At 34.7% G+C, this 15,567-nt stretch overlaps 1 protein-coding gene and 1 pseudogene across 1 annotated transcript; one reads left to right on the forward strand and one right to left on the reverse strand.

Annotated features, from left to right (window-relative positions):
* Positions 1 to 3,148: 3,148 nt before the first annotated feature.
* On the reverse strand, positions 3,149 to 4,075 carry OR4A47I (olfactory receptor family 4 subfamily A member 47I). Its single transcript, NM_001391048.1, is given in 1 exon segment — positions 3,149 to 4,075. A coding segment is annotated over 1 exon segment (927 nt).
* Positions 4,076 to 11,298: 7,223 nt separating this feature from the next.
* On the forward strand, positions 11,299 to 12,226 carry LOC138916800 (olfactory receptor 4C45-like; annotated as a pseudogene).
* The last annotated feature ends 3,341 nt before the right edge of the window (positions 12,227 to 15,567 follow it).

Consider the following 15,567-nt stretch of genomic DNA (forward strand, 5'->3'; position numbering starts at 1 on the left):
AGCTCAGGGCCAGTCTTCCTCAGCAAAAGGAGGGGGATTAGTGGAAGATGTTAGATCGGGGCTCATCTTTCTCAAAAAAAAAAAAAAGAATTCTTGCTAAAAAAAGTTGAACTTGAATCCATTGAAGCCTTTACTTCTAGTTGCTACTAGCTCATAGGAAGTACCAAAATGTAAGGAACAACGTAAATAATACCAGAATTTGAACTCAAACAATTTGAAAGTTTTGAATATCCTGTAAGACAACTGACCAGGTATCTCTAACAAATCAATAGTTTTAAAATGGCCATTAAATGGACCATTTGGGGATTAAAACATAATAAGTTGTCACTAAATAGATTAAAATGAGAGATGAATATTGCAAAATAAAAGTGACCTGAGAGAATACCAAACAAATGCAATGGCTGGATCTTGTCTGTTTGATAATAAAAACAACCAACTGTAAAGAGATCACTTTGAGAAAATGAAATCAAAGATTCTATTAAATATAAGCGGCCTAAACGCAATAAGCAAATGGTAAAGATTTTCAGTTTGGATAGAAAGCAAGACCACACAATATGCTTGCTGTTTACTAAAAGAAAACTGGTTGAAATATAAATAAACTGATATTCCAAAGTGAAGGAATGGACATCAATATATGATGCAAACACTGATAAAAAGTGAGCCAGTGTAAATATATTGATAAAGCAGACTTCAGATAAATAAATATTACCAGGAATAAAGAAGACTGTAGCATAATGAAAAAGGAGTCAATTCACCAAAAACACATAAAAACCTTAAATGTGTATTCACCTAATAAGAGAAATTCAAAATTCATGCACAGGAAAATAAAGAAATAAAAGCAAAATAAACAAATCTACACTTTAATTAATGAATGCAATTTATTTCCCCCATTACTCAATATAAATGTAGACAGATAATCAGTAAGGAGTTGGATGGCACTGACTTACACTATTAACCAATTTGACATTAATGACAAAAACAGCAGAATATCCATTTTCTCCAAGCTCATATGTAATATACTCCGTTCACCAAAATAAACTGTATTGGGACTAAAAAATGATGAATTCTTAAGAAATTTGGTCATACCATACTCCTTGGCAAAAAAGAAAATAAATCAAAAATCAATAAAAAAATCTATGAAATCTCCCAAATATTTGGAAATAAAACGACAAACAGAATATATATATTCTTCTCAAGTGAACATGCAATATTCCACAAGATAAAATGGTAGTAGATAATAAAGTAGACCAAATTTCAATTCAATGGTAAAAAGAGAATAATGCAACTATGAAATACAACCAAAATTTTAGAAAATAACTAAATGCAATCCCTATTTAATTCCTATATCGAAATAAATTCCAGATGGATCAAAACATTTGTTTTGCTTTTTACTTTTTGGTTTTTTTAAAGATTGGCCCTGAGTTAACATCTGTGGCCAATCTTGTTTTTCTTCTTCCCAAACCTACCAGTACATAGTTGTAGGTCTTTCTAGTTCTGCTATGTGGAATGCAGCCCCAGCACAGCTTGATGAGTGGTGTTAGGCCCACGCCCAGGACCCGAAGCAGCCAAACCATGGGCCACCAAAGTACAGTGTGCAAACTTGACCACTCAGTCATGGGTCTGGCCCCTCAAAAGTTTTAAAATAAGGTAAAGACCAGAAAAATGCTTAAAAAAATAAATGCTAAGTAATAGTTGAAGAAAATATTGTTAGGAGTGAAGTGGGGATAGTCTTTTTAAGAGTGACACAAAAACAAAAAAAATTAAAGAAAAAAATATTACATGCCAAAAGCAATATATGTACTATAACAAGTCAAAACATAATACAAGCCAGAAAAATAATAATTACATATACAATAGTAAAAAGAATATTTTTTAGTATAAAATAACTCACAAAAATCAGTATGCAAATGATCAACTGAATAAAATAGATAAAAGATATTAATACACATTTTACAGAAAAAGAAACACAAACTATGTTAAACATGTGAAAAGATACTCAAACTCAAGGATCAAAAGAATTTTTTGTAAATGAAATAAAATAACTTTGTTCAGATATCATACACCATAAACATTTATCAGGTACTTGAGAATGTGGACAAAAGTGTTCTCAAAGATGGTGGGTGGGAGTGCAGCAATTAGCACAACCTTAAGGATTGCAGTTGGGCACGAACTATGAATACCAACATTTTATGTAGATACACTATCTGACCATTGATGCAAATACATATATGACAATTTCAGTTCTAGGAACTCATACTTACATATATTTAAAAACATACATTTATTGCAAAATAATTTGGCATAGAAAAAGATGAGGAACAACATGAAGACGGATACATCCATTTAATTTTAGTATGTATTTATAAGGCAGCATAATACAATAGGAGAAAAAATAAAAGTTAGATCTATATGAACTTGTTTGGAAATATCTTCAAGATGTTGCATAGTAAAAGCAAATATTTACATACACAGGAAGAATCACACATATATTTGAATACATTTGCATTTTAAAAGGTTATTTGAACAGATCTTAAGAAACAAATTAAGTGACTGCCTCTGTGGAAGAGGACTGGAGATTATAATGAGAGACAAATAAGAAATTTATTCCACACTTTATCCCATTTTGTATGGTTTTCATTTTTACTACCTATTATTATCTATCACTTCTATTTTCCTTAAAAAGGTAGAAGTATTGCACTAAAAGCGTTATTCATAACTGAAATTTCATAGAGAACACTGTCTATACAACATTAAATATCTTAAATACAATGATAATAAGACAAATGACAAGAATATAAATAAAAATGATACTAAGTCTCAGAAAAAAGAAAAAAGAGAAATACATATTTTGATTAAAAATTACTGTAACTATATAAAAATTTCCTCCCTAATTCATTACATATTATCAGCTCCTTCTATATAGGCATTACAGCTTTCTAGCTGAAGTGGTAAACAAGACATTGTAGACCTTACAATCTAGCAGGGAGAGAAATAGTGATTAATGGTACAATCACACAGTTCATTCCCTAATCATAATTATCATCAATTCTTTGAAGAAAGAAAGCAAGTATCAGATTTAAGAACAAAAGTGCATTTCAAGGAAGTGGACCATAATGTCAAATGACTGTCTTCATGGTAGATGATGTACTTATTTACCACAAGATACGACATTTCTTCTCCAGAGCTTCTTCATAGCATTTGTCACCTCTGAATTTCTCAGAGTATAGATTAATGGGTTCAGCATGGGGGTTATGACTGTATAAAACAGACTCAGTGGTTTGTCAATGGAGAAGGTCTTAGCAGGTCTCACATACATGAAAATACAGGGAAGAAAGAAGACAACCACAGTGATGTGGGAAATACAGGTCTGGAAGGCTTTCCACCTCCCTTCATGACTAAGTTTCTTTAGAGAGTGCAAGATGACACCATAAGAGATGAGTAAGAGCAGAAACACAATAGTGCAGATCAGGCCTCCATTGACCATTACTAAGTAGTGAATGACATAGGTGTCAGTACAGACGAGTTTCAATAAGGGGTACATGTCACAGATAAAATAATCAATAACATTGGGGCCACAGAATGGGAGCCCATAAATAATAGAAAGTTGAATTACTGAGTGCAGAAAGCCTCCAATCCAACACACTAATAGCAGCACAATACACACCCATTGTCTCATGATAACCAAATAATGCAAGGGCTTGCAGATGGCCACATAGCGGTCATAGGCCATCACCAACAGAAGAAACACCCCTGATCCACCAGAGAAATGCTCTGTAAAGAGCTGAGCCATACAAAATTGGAAAGATATGGTACTATTCCCACAGAACAAGTCTGAAATCAATCTGGGAGTAATGGAAGAGGAATAAATGACATCCATAACTGACAGGCTAGCAAGAAAAAGGTACATTGGGGATTTCAGGGACTTAGTGAAAGTTACAGTCACAACAATGAGCATATTGCCTACCATAGTCAAAATGTAGAAGAGCAAGAACATAACAAAAAGGATTTTCTGCTCCTTTGGATTCTGTGTGAGGCCCAAGAGGACAACGTAAGTCACATTATTCCTTGGTTCCATCTAATCTTTGTAGGTGCTGACTTCAGATATAAGAAGCAGTTTACCTACAAAGCAAGAGGGAAAACTTTTAAATGTATTATAAGTTTAATATTTTGTTTATTCATTCAATTATTAGAATGTGTACAGAGTATCTGCTTGTGTAATAGACACTGTGATTACAAAGTTGAATAAGACATAGTTGTCTACCCTCAGTGATTTGATATACAAAGAAGGATAAATCAAGTCTAGGTTAATCCTAGGCTAATAAGAGCCATTATAAAAATATTCACACAATGCTAAGGGTCACAGCATAAGAATATATCAATCAAACTCGAATCAGAGAAGGCTTCCTAGAGGAGGGAATGTTTTAGCTTAGTTTTCAAGGAAAAGTGAAGGAACAAGAGAAGATGGGAAGGGAATTCCATGAAAATGTACACTATTCATAAAATCACAAAAATGTAATACTTGCAACCCATTGAAGGGTTGCAATTTAATTGCAATTTAATTTAATTTCCATAGATTAAATTGTGAATGGAAGATCACCATCCTGCATTGTCTCAGTTCTCATTGAGGCCACTTCCTTAGAGTCTTTATATGTATTTATTTATTTATTTATTTTATTGGTGAGGCAGATTGGCCCTGAGCTAACATCCATTGCCAATCTTCCTCTTTTTGCTTGAGAAAGAGTCTCCCTGAGCTAAAGTCTGTGCCAATCGTCCTCTATTTTGTGTGTGGGGTGCCACCACAGCATGACTTGATGAGCAGCGTGTAGGTCTGTGCCTAGGATCTGAACCTGTGAACCCCAGGCTGCCCAAGCAGAGCATGCAAACTTAACCACTATGCTACTGGGCAGGCTCTTAAGGTCTTTAGATGGATAATTCCCTTTTGTGTGACAAATAAATTCTTAAGCACTTAAATTTTGTGTCTCTAGTCCCCATCTCTCCCCTATTTTCAAACATGTATATGCAGCACCTCCAATTTTAGACATCTCTAATTGGATGCCAATTTAGTATTATAAAACTAAATTTTCAATTTTACACAATAAACGTGTTCTTCATCTCATTAAATGGTACCACCTTCCATGTGATTGTTCAGACAACAAATCTCACAGTGTCCTTCACTCCTCTATTGCTCTTATATTTACTTAATAACTTTAACATGTCCTATTGACTGTACTTTGTAAATATATCACAAATTTGATCAGTTCCCACCCCCTGTTTTCTTCCTGGACCAATGGAATAGCCTATTGCCAAGGTTCTCCACCTTCATTCAGCCCTCCACCAATTTCTTCTCCTTAAGTAGTGTAAACGGTTCGTTTTTAAATCTTATTCTGGTTATATCACTCTGACGTTCAACAGTGGATTAATAACACACAACCACAATTTAAAGTATCACATTTAATATTTACAGTAACAAGAACTGTAATCCCGATTTTGTATTTGAAGAACTTGAGGCTCAGTGCCTCTAATTAATTTTCCCAATGTCACACATTTTTAAGTGATAAACCCGAATTGGATTCTAAATTTGACTTATTTCAAAGTTATTTAACTTCTTACATAATGAAGAAATTCACATGATTAGGAACCCTGATTCCCACTATTGACAGTTAGTCTTACCTTGTGAAGGCTTTTCCACAATCTGAAGGAAGACTTTTTCAGTCATTCAAAGGGACCTAGAATTCTTCATTCATCCAGTATAACAACAGAGGACAAAAGGCCACATTATAACTTGAGTATATATTTTGTTCCATTCAGCTACCTGTCCATTTTCTCCAAGGACTTCTCTGATTATTTAGAAGATTGTTTTTACTTGCACAGCAGATTATTTAATAGGATTTCCATAGTAGATACAGAGAAACAAAAATGTGTCATGTTAGGATCATTTATCAAAAGGGCAAGTAAATTTACATGAGAATAGCTAAAAAGCCATTTCCCAGGGAAATATTTCTATAGTAACTTCTTTCTTACTAACCTCAAAATAGAAAAGTACCATTCAATTATTTAGTCCTTCTCATTCTACTGTGTTGGGAGGGCCAGTCTATTTGAACTGAGATTTTGACAAAAATTCTTGCTTTTGTTTTGATATTACACATTAAGCCTAAGAAAGGAGCTCTTGAAAATTTCTCAATTCTAAAGCATCTTCTCCCCAAAGGAACAGAAATCATTGGACATTTTATCCCTTCCAACCACATTCATCATTGAGTCCTGGAATTGGCTTATGTCCAAGACTAACTTTTGCTTAATTAAATTCACTGGGATTTGACACAAAATTAAAAAACAAAAACACATAGGTAAAGTCAGTACTAGTCCAAACCACATAATTAGGATCATAAATATGTAACATGGAGGGAAAAAAAAAACTTTAGAACCATTATAAGACTATTGTGAGTCAAGAATAAAATATCAGCCCATTTTGTTCCAGTGAAGATTAATTTATCAAGTATTTCCTCACTTGTCATAACAAGTTTTCCCTTCCTTTTATTTAATGCTCAATTTATTTTATCTTCAAGTGTGGTAACATGTTAAAAAGAAATTGTCACTAATTTAGTTGTAATAACTGATTAGTTATCCAATGATTCATTATTTTTTAAAAAAGTTAAGAGCACTTATTTTATGCCATTGCCAACTTAAAAATAAAATTCACCTGTTATTTTACCCTCAAAATGAGTTTATTTGGGAATAGCCAAAGGAATTTCATTTTGGGAAGTGCATGCTATGGAGAATCATAGACAAATCTGGAAAACAAAGGAGGAGAGTTTGCTTTTATAAAGAAAAAGGTGGAGCAGACAGGGCTGTTCTAGAAGGAAGTCCCTGAGGGAAAGTAACAGTTCAGGGAGGCAATGGCTTCTCATTGGCTGAGTTACAGCATTTCTCATTGGCAGGGCTGTTGCCAAGTGGGCAGAAGAATCTTCCCTGAGTAGTAAAGTACATCTGCTTCCTGTTGAAGATGTAAGCCCAGGTCATTTCTTATTTGGTGTATTTGAGAATGTTTGTGAGGGTGTGAGTGTTCCCCCTACAGGCTTCTGGACTCAAATTTAGTTAAGGGTTGTCTGAATAATTTCTATACCAGGAACTGTGCCATGAATGAGGACACAGTAATTAATAAAACAGAAAAATAGTCACATGAAAGGTGCTTCCTACATGGGCCTGACATACTTAAGATAGAGTCAGATAAAAGATAAGTGGACGGTTTAATAAGTTAATATTTCTTATTCAGTACTTATGAGACAGCAAACAGGGTAGAAAGACAGAAAATAAGAGGAAGAGTTCTACCATGGATAAGGTTATCAGAGAAGGACTTTCTTAAATAGTGATGTTAAAGCTGAGATCCAAAGGATAGGAAGTTGCTGCCATTGGAAGTGCTGCTACAACTAGTAATATGAAGTAAAACTTAATTGAGTAAAACTATCCCACCTCACAGATGACATGATCCATATGTGAAAAAATAAAAATTTCACAGGAGTTTTTATTGCACTATCATGTTGAAACAGAGCAGTGAGAATGGTCGCTTTTATCTTGTTCCTGATTTTAGTGAGAACATTTTCAGACTTTCACTGTTCAGCATAACGTTAGCTGTGGATTTGTCATATTTGACATTTATTATGTTGAGGTATATTCCTTCTATACTCAATTTCTTTAGGTTGTTTTATCATAACACGATGTTGAATTTCTATAGAATCTATGAATGACCCAAAAATGAGATTAAGAAAACAATTCCATTTACGGTAGCATCAAAAAGAATAAAATACTTAAAAATAAACTTAACCAAGGAGGTAAGAGGTTTGTACACTGAAAACTGAAAAATGTTGCTGAAAGATATTATAGAAGACATAAATGGAAAGAGATTCATGGACTGGAAGATTTATTATTATTAAGGTGTCAAACTATCTAAAGTGATCTATGGATTCAATGCAATGCCTATAAAATCTCAGAAGTGTATTTTGCAGAAATTGAAAAATCTATCCTAAAATTCACATGGAATCTCAAGGGACCCCAAGTAGCCAAAACAATCTTGAAAATGAACAAAGTTGGGGGTCTCACACTTCCTGATCCTAAAACTTACCACAAAGCTATGGTAATCAGAACAGTATGGTTTGGGCATAAAGACAGACATATAGACTAATGGAATAAAATAGAGAGCCTAGAAATAAACCTTTGCATATATTTTGAATTGATTTTTAACAAGGGTTCCAATAGCCTCCAATGGTGATAGGACAATCTATTAAACAAATGGTTTTCTGAAAATTGGATATCCACAAGCAAATGAATGAAATTGAACCCTGACCTTATACCATATACAAAAAATTAAAATGGATGAAAGAACCTAAAATACCAGCTAAAACTATAAAACTCTTAGAAAAAAGTTGTATTTGGCAATGATTTCTTGGGTATACACCAAAGCACAGCAAGAAAAGAAAAAACAGACAATATTGTACTTTATCAAAACTAAGAACTTTTGCACATCAAACAACTTTATAACAAGGTGAAAAGGCAATCCACTGAAAGGGAGAAAATATTTGCAAGCAGTATATCTAATAAGGCATTAATATGCAGAATATATAATTAACTTCTACATCTCAACAACAGCAACAAAGTAATTAACTGATCAAAAATGAGCAAAGAACTTAGACTTTTCTCCAAAGAAAATATATAAATGGCCAGTAAGCCCTTGAAAAGGTGCTCAACATCACTAATCATTAGGCAAATGCAACTCAAAACCATAATAAATTTCAGCTTCACACCCATTCGGATAGATATAATTAAAACATCAACAACAACAGAAAATAACACACATAGAAAATGTGGAGAAATTGGAACAATTTTACATTGCTGGTGGGAATGTAAAATGATATCATCTCTAGGGAAGCCTTATCATTTAGAACAGTCATGTTTTCAGAGAAATCAATTCTCTGAAATCTGACCTATGCCTAAAACCACTCCATATCCTATGTCAGGCTCACTAACGTAAAATGAGCAACAAAGCCCTATAATGAATCTTTCCAACTTACCTTATCCAAGTCTAATCCTATATTGTAGCTAAAATATGTTTAACCAAAATTCAACTGCATTTCTAAAAGTGGCCTCTAATGATGTTTGTGGGTGCCAAGTGGGAGTAAATGAAAGACCTTAGCTGAGGCTTCAGCAACGACTCAAACAGGGCCAATTATTAATTCTCTGAGTTCTTGTGAGGTCAATGCATTACTAAATTCTTCCCTTCAATAAAGTCTATTTAACCATTTCTCTGGAGTAAATGAAGAAAAATTACAGAGAAGGATCTTTAAGTAAAGGACAGCAACAGTTGATGTACCAACACGGTGAAGATTTGTTTGGGAAATACTGTTCCCAAGCCTGGTGGGCTAGAAGGAGGGCTTAAATCAGGAATAAAAGGCACTCTCTCCACATTGCTCATGGACTTTTTGGGAAGCGAAAATTTGGCAGAATTGATTTAAGAAAAAAATGTTCAATTAAGTGTATTTGATTCACTTATACATTTTATAGTTACCTACCTAGCTTTTCCTTATTTGAAGAACTTTTCATTGTTCCTATTTGTTTTTAATTTGAATTGGATATAGTTCTAAGAGATCTAAATATATATATGTTTTGAAGATGTATTTAGACCTTCATAAGAAGCCAGAAAAGTGAGTAGAAATTAAATCCTAGAGCTATCACCATTTCTTAACTGATAATGGGAACCAAAATAAACTTGTTCAAGATTAGGAAAGTTGTCTAGAGAGATAAAAAATTCAGTGTCTCACTTGACAGCTCTAGGAGTCTATTTGGGGCTATGGTGCACACGCCTTGAGGGGAAGAAAGTAATGAGGGGGCTCAATCTGAAAACTGAGGAATCCACAATCAGCTAGATCCAGGTGAGTGATAATTAAATCTTTTACCCTGATTTTAATCAGATTAACATAATTTAACCAATTTATTTTCATTCAAATAGGTTTTGTAGTTATAGTCTGTGAATTGAAGGTTACTCTTTTTCTCTAAATGCGAATATGGACACAATGACATGAAAATTTCAATGGAAAACACTATCTGTAATGTTACCAAATAAGACATTGTTGAGAACCACTAAAGTCACTTTTACAACATTGAGGTTAACATTTATGTTTCACCATGTAGATTGATTCTGTAGATTTTTGTTTGTAATGATTTGAAATTCTTCCCCCCTTTCATGACTTCCATGTCACCACATTGATGTTAGGATTTGTGAATTAAATCTATTGAAAATGACTGAACATATAGTCATCATCTATTGGAGCCAAGGATAGAGAAGAAGCAACTCAGAAACTGAGCTTTCTTGAAAACTAAAGATATCTTTCCTCTCCTTTATTGAAGCTGAGAGATCATGATGCTGAATTCTGTGATTAGAAATTTTTGAGGAAGAATATGTGCTTATGTTTTTTGGCAGGGATTGGAGAAAAAAGAAAAATAAGGAGAAAGGAATAAAATATTTAAGATCCTTTGTAACAACAACATGTATTCACTCTTGCAAGTCTACGTACAGATCCTTCCAAAAAATATATATATATATACTTGTATATATTCAATATTTCATATGTGATGAAAGAACAACTGCAGAGAAAATTCATTAAAGAAATATTGAGAACATTTCAGGGAAATTTGCATCACTTATGTGTCCACATTCAAAGATGTGGAAATTGAGAGCATGAAGGAGCTATGTCAAGTCACACACAACATCTGGGGCTATTGAGTCAATGCTGCTCAAAGAGCTGTTATAAAGATAGTGCCTTGGCATTTTGAAGGGAAAAAACTCCTTGTGCAGCTTTGTCTCTATCTGTGTGGGCATGTGCATTCAACAGTTCACAGAACACTGCTGGTATAAATATAGTAAGGCTTGGTACTTTCATATCTGATACACAGATGACTTTAAAAGAATATTTTGTTCATATACTTATAAATATTCATGCAAATAGACAAGTATAACTTCAAAATAAATATTATTTATGAAATTTGTCCCAAAAAGTGAAATATAGCCATCTGAGAGACTTTTAGAGTCAGAAAGTTTGGAAATCAAACATAAGTCAATATTCGTAATAACACCATGCTTGTATTCTGGTGTTATTAAGGGATTGTCACTATTCAATTAATATGAGTAAGGAAAAATGGCAGTGATTGGAATGTTTAGCTACATCAATCCCAGAGACCAAGACTAAGAAGATGTTGGAATATTTTAAACTGAATTAAAAATATCACTTAGAAAAACTGTGATCTTTCCAGATGGAGCATGTGCTCACAGCCCAAGCTAACACGATTGAAAAGATAAACAATGTAACAGAATTCATCCTGCTGGGTCTCAGAATCCAGAACTGCAGAAACTCTTATTTGCTGTGTTTTTTATCACCTACTTGATCACATTGTCAGGTAACCTGCTCATCTTAGTCACCATCTTCATCACCCCAGCCCTGGATTCTCCTGTGTAATTTCCTCTGTCCTGTTTGTCCATGATAGATGGTTTCTGCTCTTCTTCCATAGCACCCAAAATGATCTTTGATTTGATCTCTGAAAAGAACACCATATCCTTCAATGGCTGCATGACTCAGCTCTTTGCTGAACATTTCTTTGCTGGAATTGAGACTGTCTTGTTAATTGTCATGGCCTATGACTGCTATGTAGCCATCTGTAAGCCCTTGTACCTCATGAGCAGACCTGTGTGTGGTTTCCTGATCGGAATGGCTGGGGTTTTAGGGTTTCTTCATGGAGCGATCCAGATCCAGTTACCATTCTGTGGCCTCAATGTCATTGACCATTTTATGTGTGATTTAATACCTCTTCTGGAGCTGCCATGCACAGACACTCATACTTTGGGGCCTCTGATTGCTGAGAATAGTGGGTCACTCTGTTTGCTCATTTTTTCTATGCTGGTTGTTTCCTATATCATCATCTTATGCTCCCTGAGCTCTGAAGGGCGTCACAAAGCTCTATCTACTTGTGGCTCTCACGTCACTGTTGTCATCTTATTCTTTGTACTTTGTTCATTCCTGTACCTAAGACCCATGACCTCCTTCCCCATTGACAAAGCTGTGACTGTGTTTGCACCATAGTAACTCCTATGTTGAATGCTTTGATCTATACCTTCAGAAATGCAGAAGTGAAAAATGTCATGAAGACACTCTGAGGGCAAATAATGAAACCTAGAGGTAAATAAATCTTGTGATTACAGTATTTAGGCAAAAAACATCTAGTGATATTGTACAGAGATTTATTCCCTGTCTTAGTTTATTACACTTGGGACAGTCAATTATCCTGCCTGGAGCAATGTTCTTCAGGAGCCCACATGTTGTGGGCAAGGCTGACATATTCATTAGGGCACAGTAGTCACAGTGTCCAGGGCCTATCATAGTTTTAGGAGCCCTTGAAATGTGTTAATTTCTTTTAAAATAAGAATAAAAAATGAAGGTAATCCAAATCCAACTTGGAGTATAGTTTTCTTTATACCAATGCAGTCATAACATATAATTTATACTATTTTTATAGAGGAAAGAATCCAGGAGGACACATATACCAAGGGCCCACAAAAGTTATATCATTGCCCTGATGGTGGGTATGAAACAGATCAACAGCAATATTCTTGAACACTCTTTGTACCCAGCACTACAGTTAGAATGGAGTTTTATTTTATTTTTTTATTTTTTAAAGATTTTATTTTTTCCTTTTTCTCCCCAAAGCCCCCCGGTACATAGTTGTGTATTCTTCGTTGTGGGTTCTTCTAGTTGTGGCGTGTGGGACGCTGCCTCAGCGTGGTCTGACGAGCAGTGCCATGTCCACGCCCAGGATTCGAACCGACGAAACACTGGGCCGCCTGCAGCGGAGCGCGCGAACTTAACCACTCGGCCACGGGGCCAGCCCCTGGAGTTTTATTTTAAAAGAGGAAAAAGCAACTATATATGGAAAAAGTGTAGAACAGTAGGAGAAGAGTCTTCAAAAAGTACTTTTAATCAAAATGTACTTTTTTCTTATCTTCCTAAATTTAAGAGGTCTTTATATGTTCTCCCACCACAGCAATAAAAAACAATTTTTACTTATCACTATCTGAAGAAGAGTGCCTTTGCTTCCAAAGGTGCTTTTAAAAAATTACATTTCCACCATTCCTTTAGCACATAATTGTCTACAAACCAGAATTAGAATTAGAATTGGCTGGTGAAAAGAAAACATAATTGAGAGTTAAGGCAGAAACTATTTGTACATTAAAGTCTTGTTTTAGACACAGACCAAGGAAAAGAAGACTCTGAAAACAAAACAGCTGTTATAGACAATTACCAGTGATGTAAGAACAAATTTGTGTCATGGAGCTGGACAATGATCACAAATCTGGATTAGAGAGAAGAACCCATATCATGAACATAATGAAATTCTAAGAGCTTTGGAAATAGAAGCTTTGAAGACAGAGATTAAGAGCTTTGAATCAGGTAGTCTTGATTTCTCATCTTGTCTCGAGCTATAATTAGCCTTGTAAATGTAAGCAAGTTGCTCCACCTATCCACCTATTTTTTGATTTGTAAAAGGGGCACGACATTGCATACTTCCTTATGTTGTAAGAATTAAACAATTTAAGCGGAAAAAAATGAGTCAGCTGAAAAACAGTGAAAATTTCTCAAGTGCTGTATAGCCTTCAGAGATTTCTCCAGGGCATAAGGTATTCTGGGGACTGCGCATCCTGACAGAAGAACACTGCTCACTAACCACGATCACAGAGAGACCAAACATGTGACTCAGCCTCACTTCACTTCAAAATATGACAGAAATGTCATCCACTTACAAGTAGGAAAAGCATAATGGTAATTACCTCAGCAAGGAAACTTAATGGGGTCAATGATCAGCTCTCTGGACATTAAGAGCAAGCCCATCACCAGCTATCTATTCTGGGATTAAAATGCCCTTAAATATATCTGCAGTCATAAATGGGAGAGCTGGTGTGAGATGCATAAGTAGAACTAATTTCAAAAGCACTCACTAATGATGGATTCTGTCCTGTCCAGTTCTCTGGAAGAAAGAAGATAAGGCCGAACCCCGGGGTGAGACTAAAAGACATTCCTCTGTATAGAGCTGGTGATTCCTGAGGAAGAGCTCAGAAATCTGTTTTCAGGAGGACGTTTCTCACCCAGGGATTTTAATATCAGGTGATGCTGATATTTCTCATGCTCTCAGAACTTATATAGGTTAGATCTCACTATATACAAATATATATAAAAAATAAATGTTTTGCCATAAATTCTTATTTGTGACCATCCTGCAAATATAGGCAAGCAACAGTATGTTTAAAACATCAAATTTATCATTTAAAAATCTAGTTGTAGTCCCCAAGAAGGATGGAACGAGAAAGGACAACGTAAAAATGAGGAAGAAGAAGAGGAGGAGAAGGAGGAGTATGACGGCTAATGGTAATTGAGCACTTTTTGTGAATAAAGTCTTGACCTATGCACTCACATTATATGTTTCAGAGGCAACTTATTTCTGACCCTAATTTTTTTCTGTCCTTAATTTATGTGAAGCCCCAAATTATGGAACTTACCTCTGTCTAAAACATTTCATTGTTTGGAAATAATGATGACCCCTACATAGGATGGTGTGAGCAGCAATAAAACGATTGCACAAATAATTATGACAGCTGTTTTAATTGAGTGTTTACTATGTGCAAAGTGCTTTATATCCCTTCTCTTATTTAATTCCCACTAAAGCTCAATTAAGTGCAGTAATTTGATATTCTCATTTCATAAATTAGGAAACCCAGGGATGGAGACGTTAATTACATTGATCAAGATCAATTAGCTAACATTTGGCTGAATCAAATTCAAACCCATCTGACCTAAACGCTTTGTGCTTTATGAAACCCATTTTGCATCTCTTTAATATAAAACAGACAAGAAGTGAAATTTCTTACATTTCTCTCTAATCTTTGGAATTCTCTTCTTGAAATCCTTTGGTCTTCATTGTTTAAACCAATTTGAAGCTGGACTTGCTTTCATAGATAGGCCAGTCTGAAAATGTATGAGTCTGAAAAGAACCAACTCATGACTAGCTGGTAATATATAACTCGATGAATGTTTTGAGTTCCACATAACAAGAAATTTCTTTGAAATTATTACTTCCCCGTCTGCTCTAGTTTGTACATAAAGAAGTATCCAGTGAGTTATATAGTACTACTTTCTGCTGATAAATGAAAACAGAAATTAGCAAATATGTTTGATATGAATGTATGCTCATCCTATGGTTGTCCATTACACAAAACAAAAACTCCACATGAGGGAGGGGAGTTCAAGAGAGGTGAAAAACTATCTTTTTATGTAGCTCACCAGTAGCCAAATAGCAATGAGTTTCAGAATAAAAATTTCAAATACAAGTTGTCTCTTTTTGCTCCACTAGTATATTTTAAACAGTACTTAAAATTCAGAGGCTTACATTATTTCTACCTTTTGTGTCTCTGTTTCTATTTTCCCACTGGCAGTGAAAGGAACTACCATTTATTATACACCTGTCAACCTGTCAGAC

The sequence above is a fragment of the Equus caballus genome, chromosome 12, assembly GCF_041296265.1.
Source record: "Equus caballus isolate H_3958 breed thoroughbred chromosome 12, TB-T2T, whole genome shotgun sequence".
Taxonomy (NCBI): domain Eukaryota; kingdom Metazoa; phylum Chordata; class Mammalia; order Perissodactyla; family Equidae; genus Equus; species Equus caballus.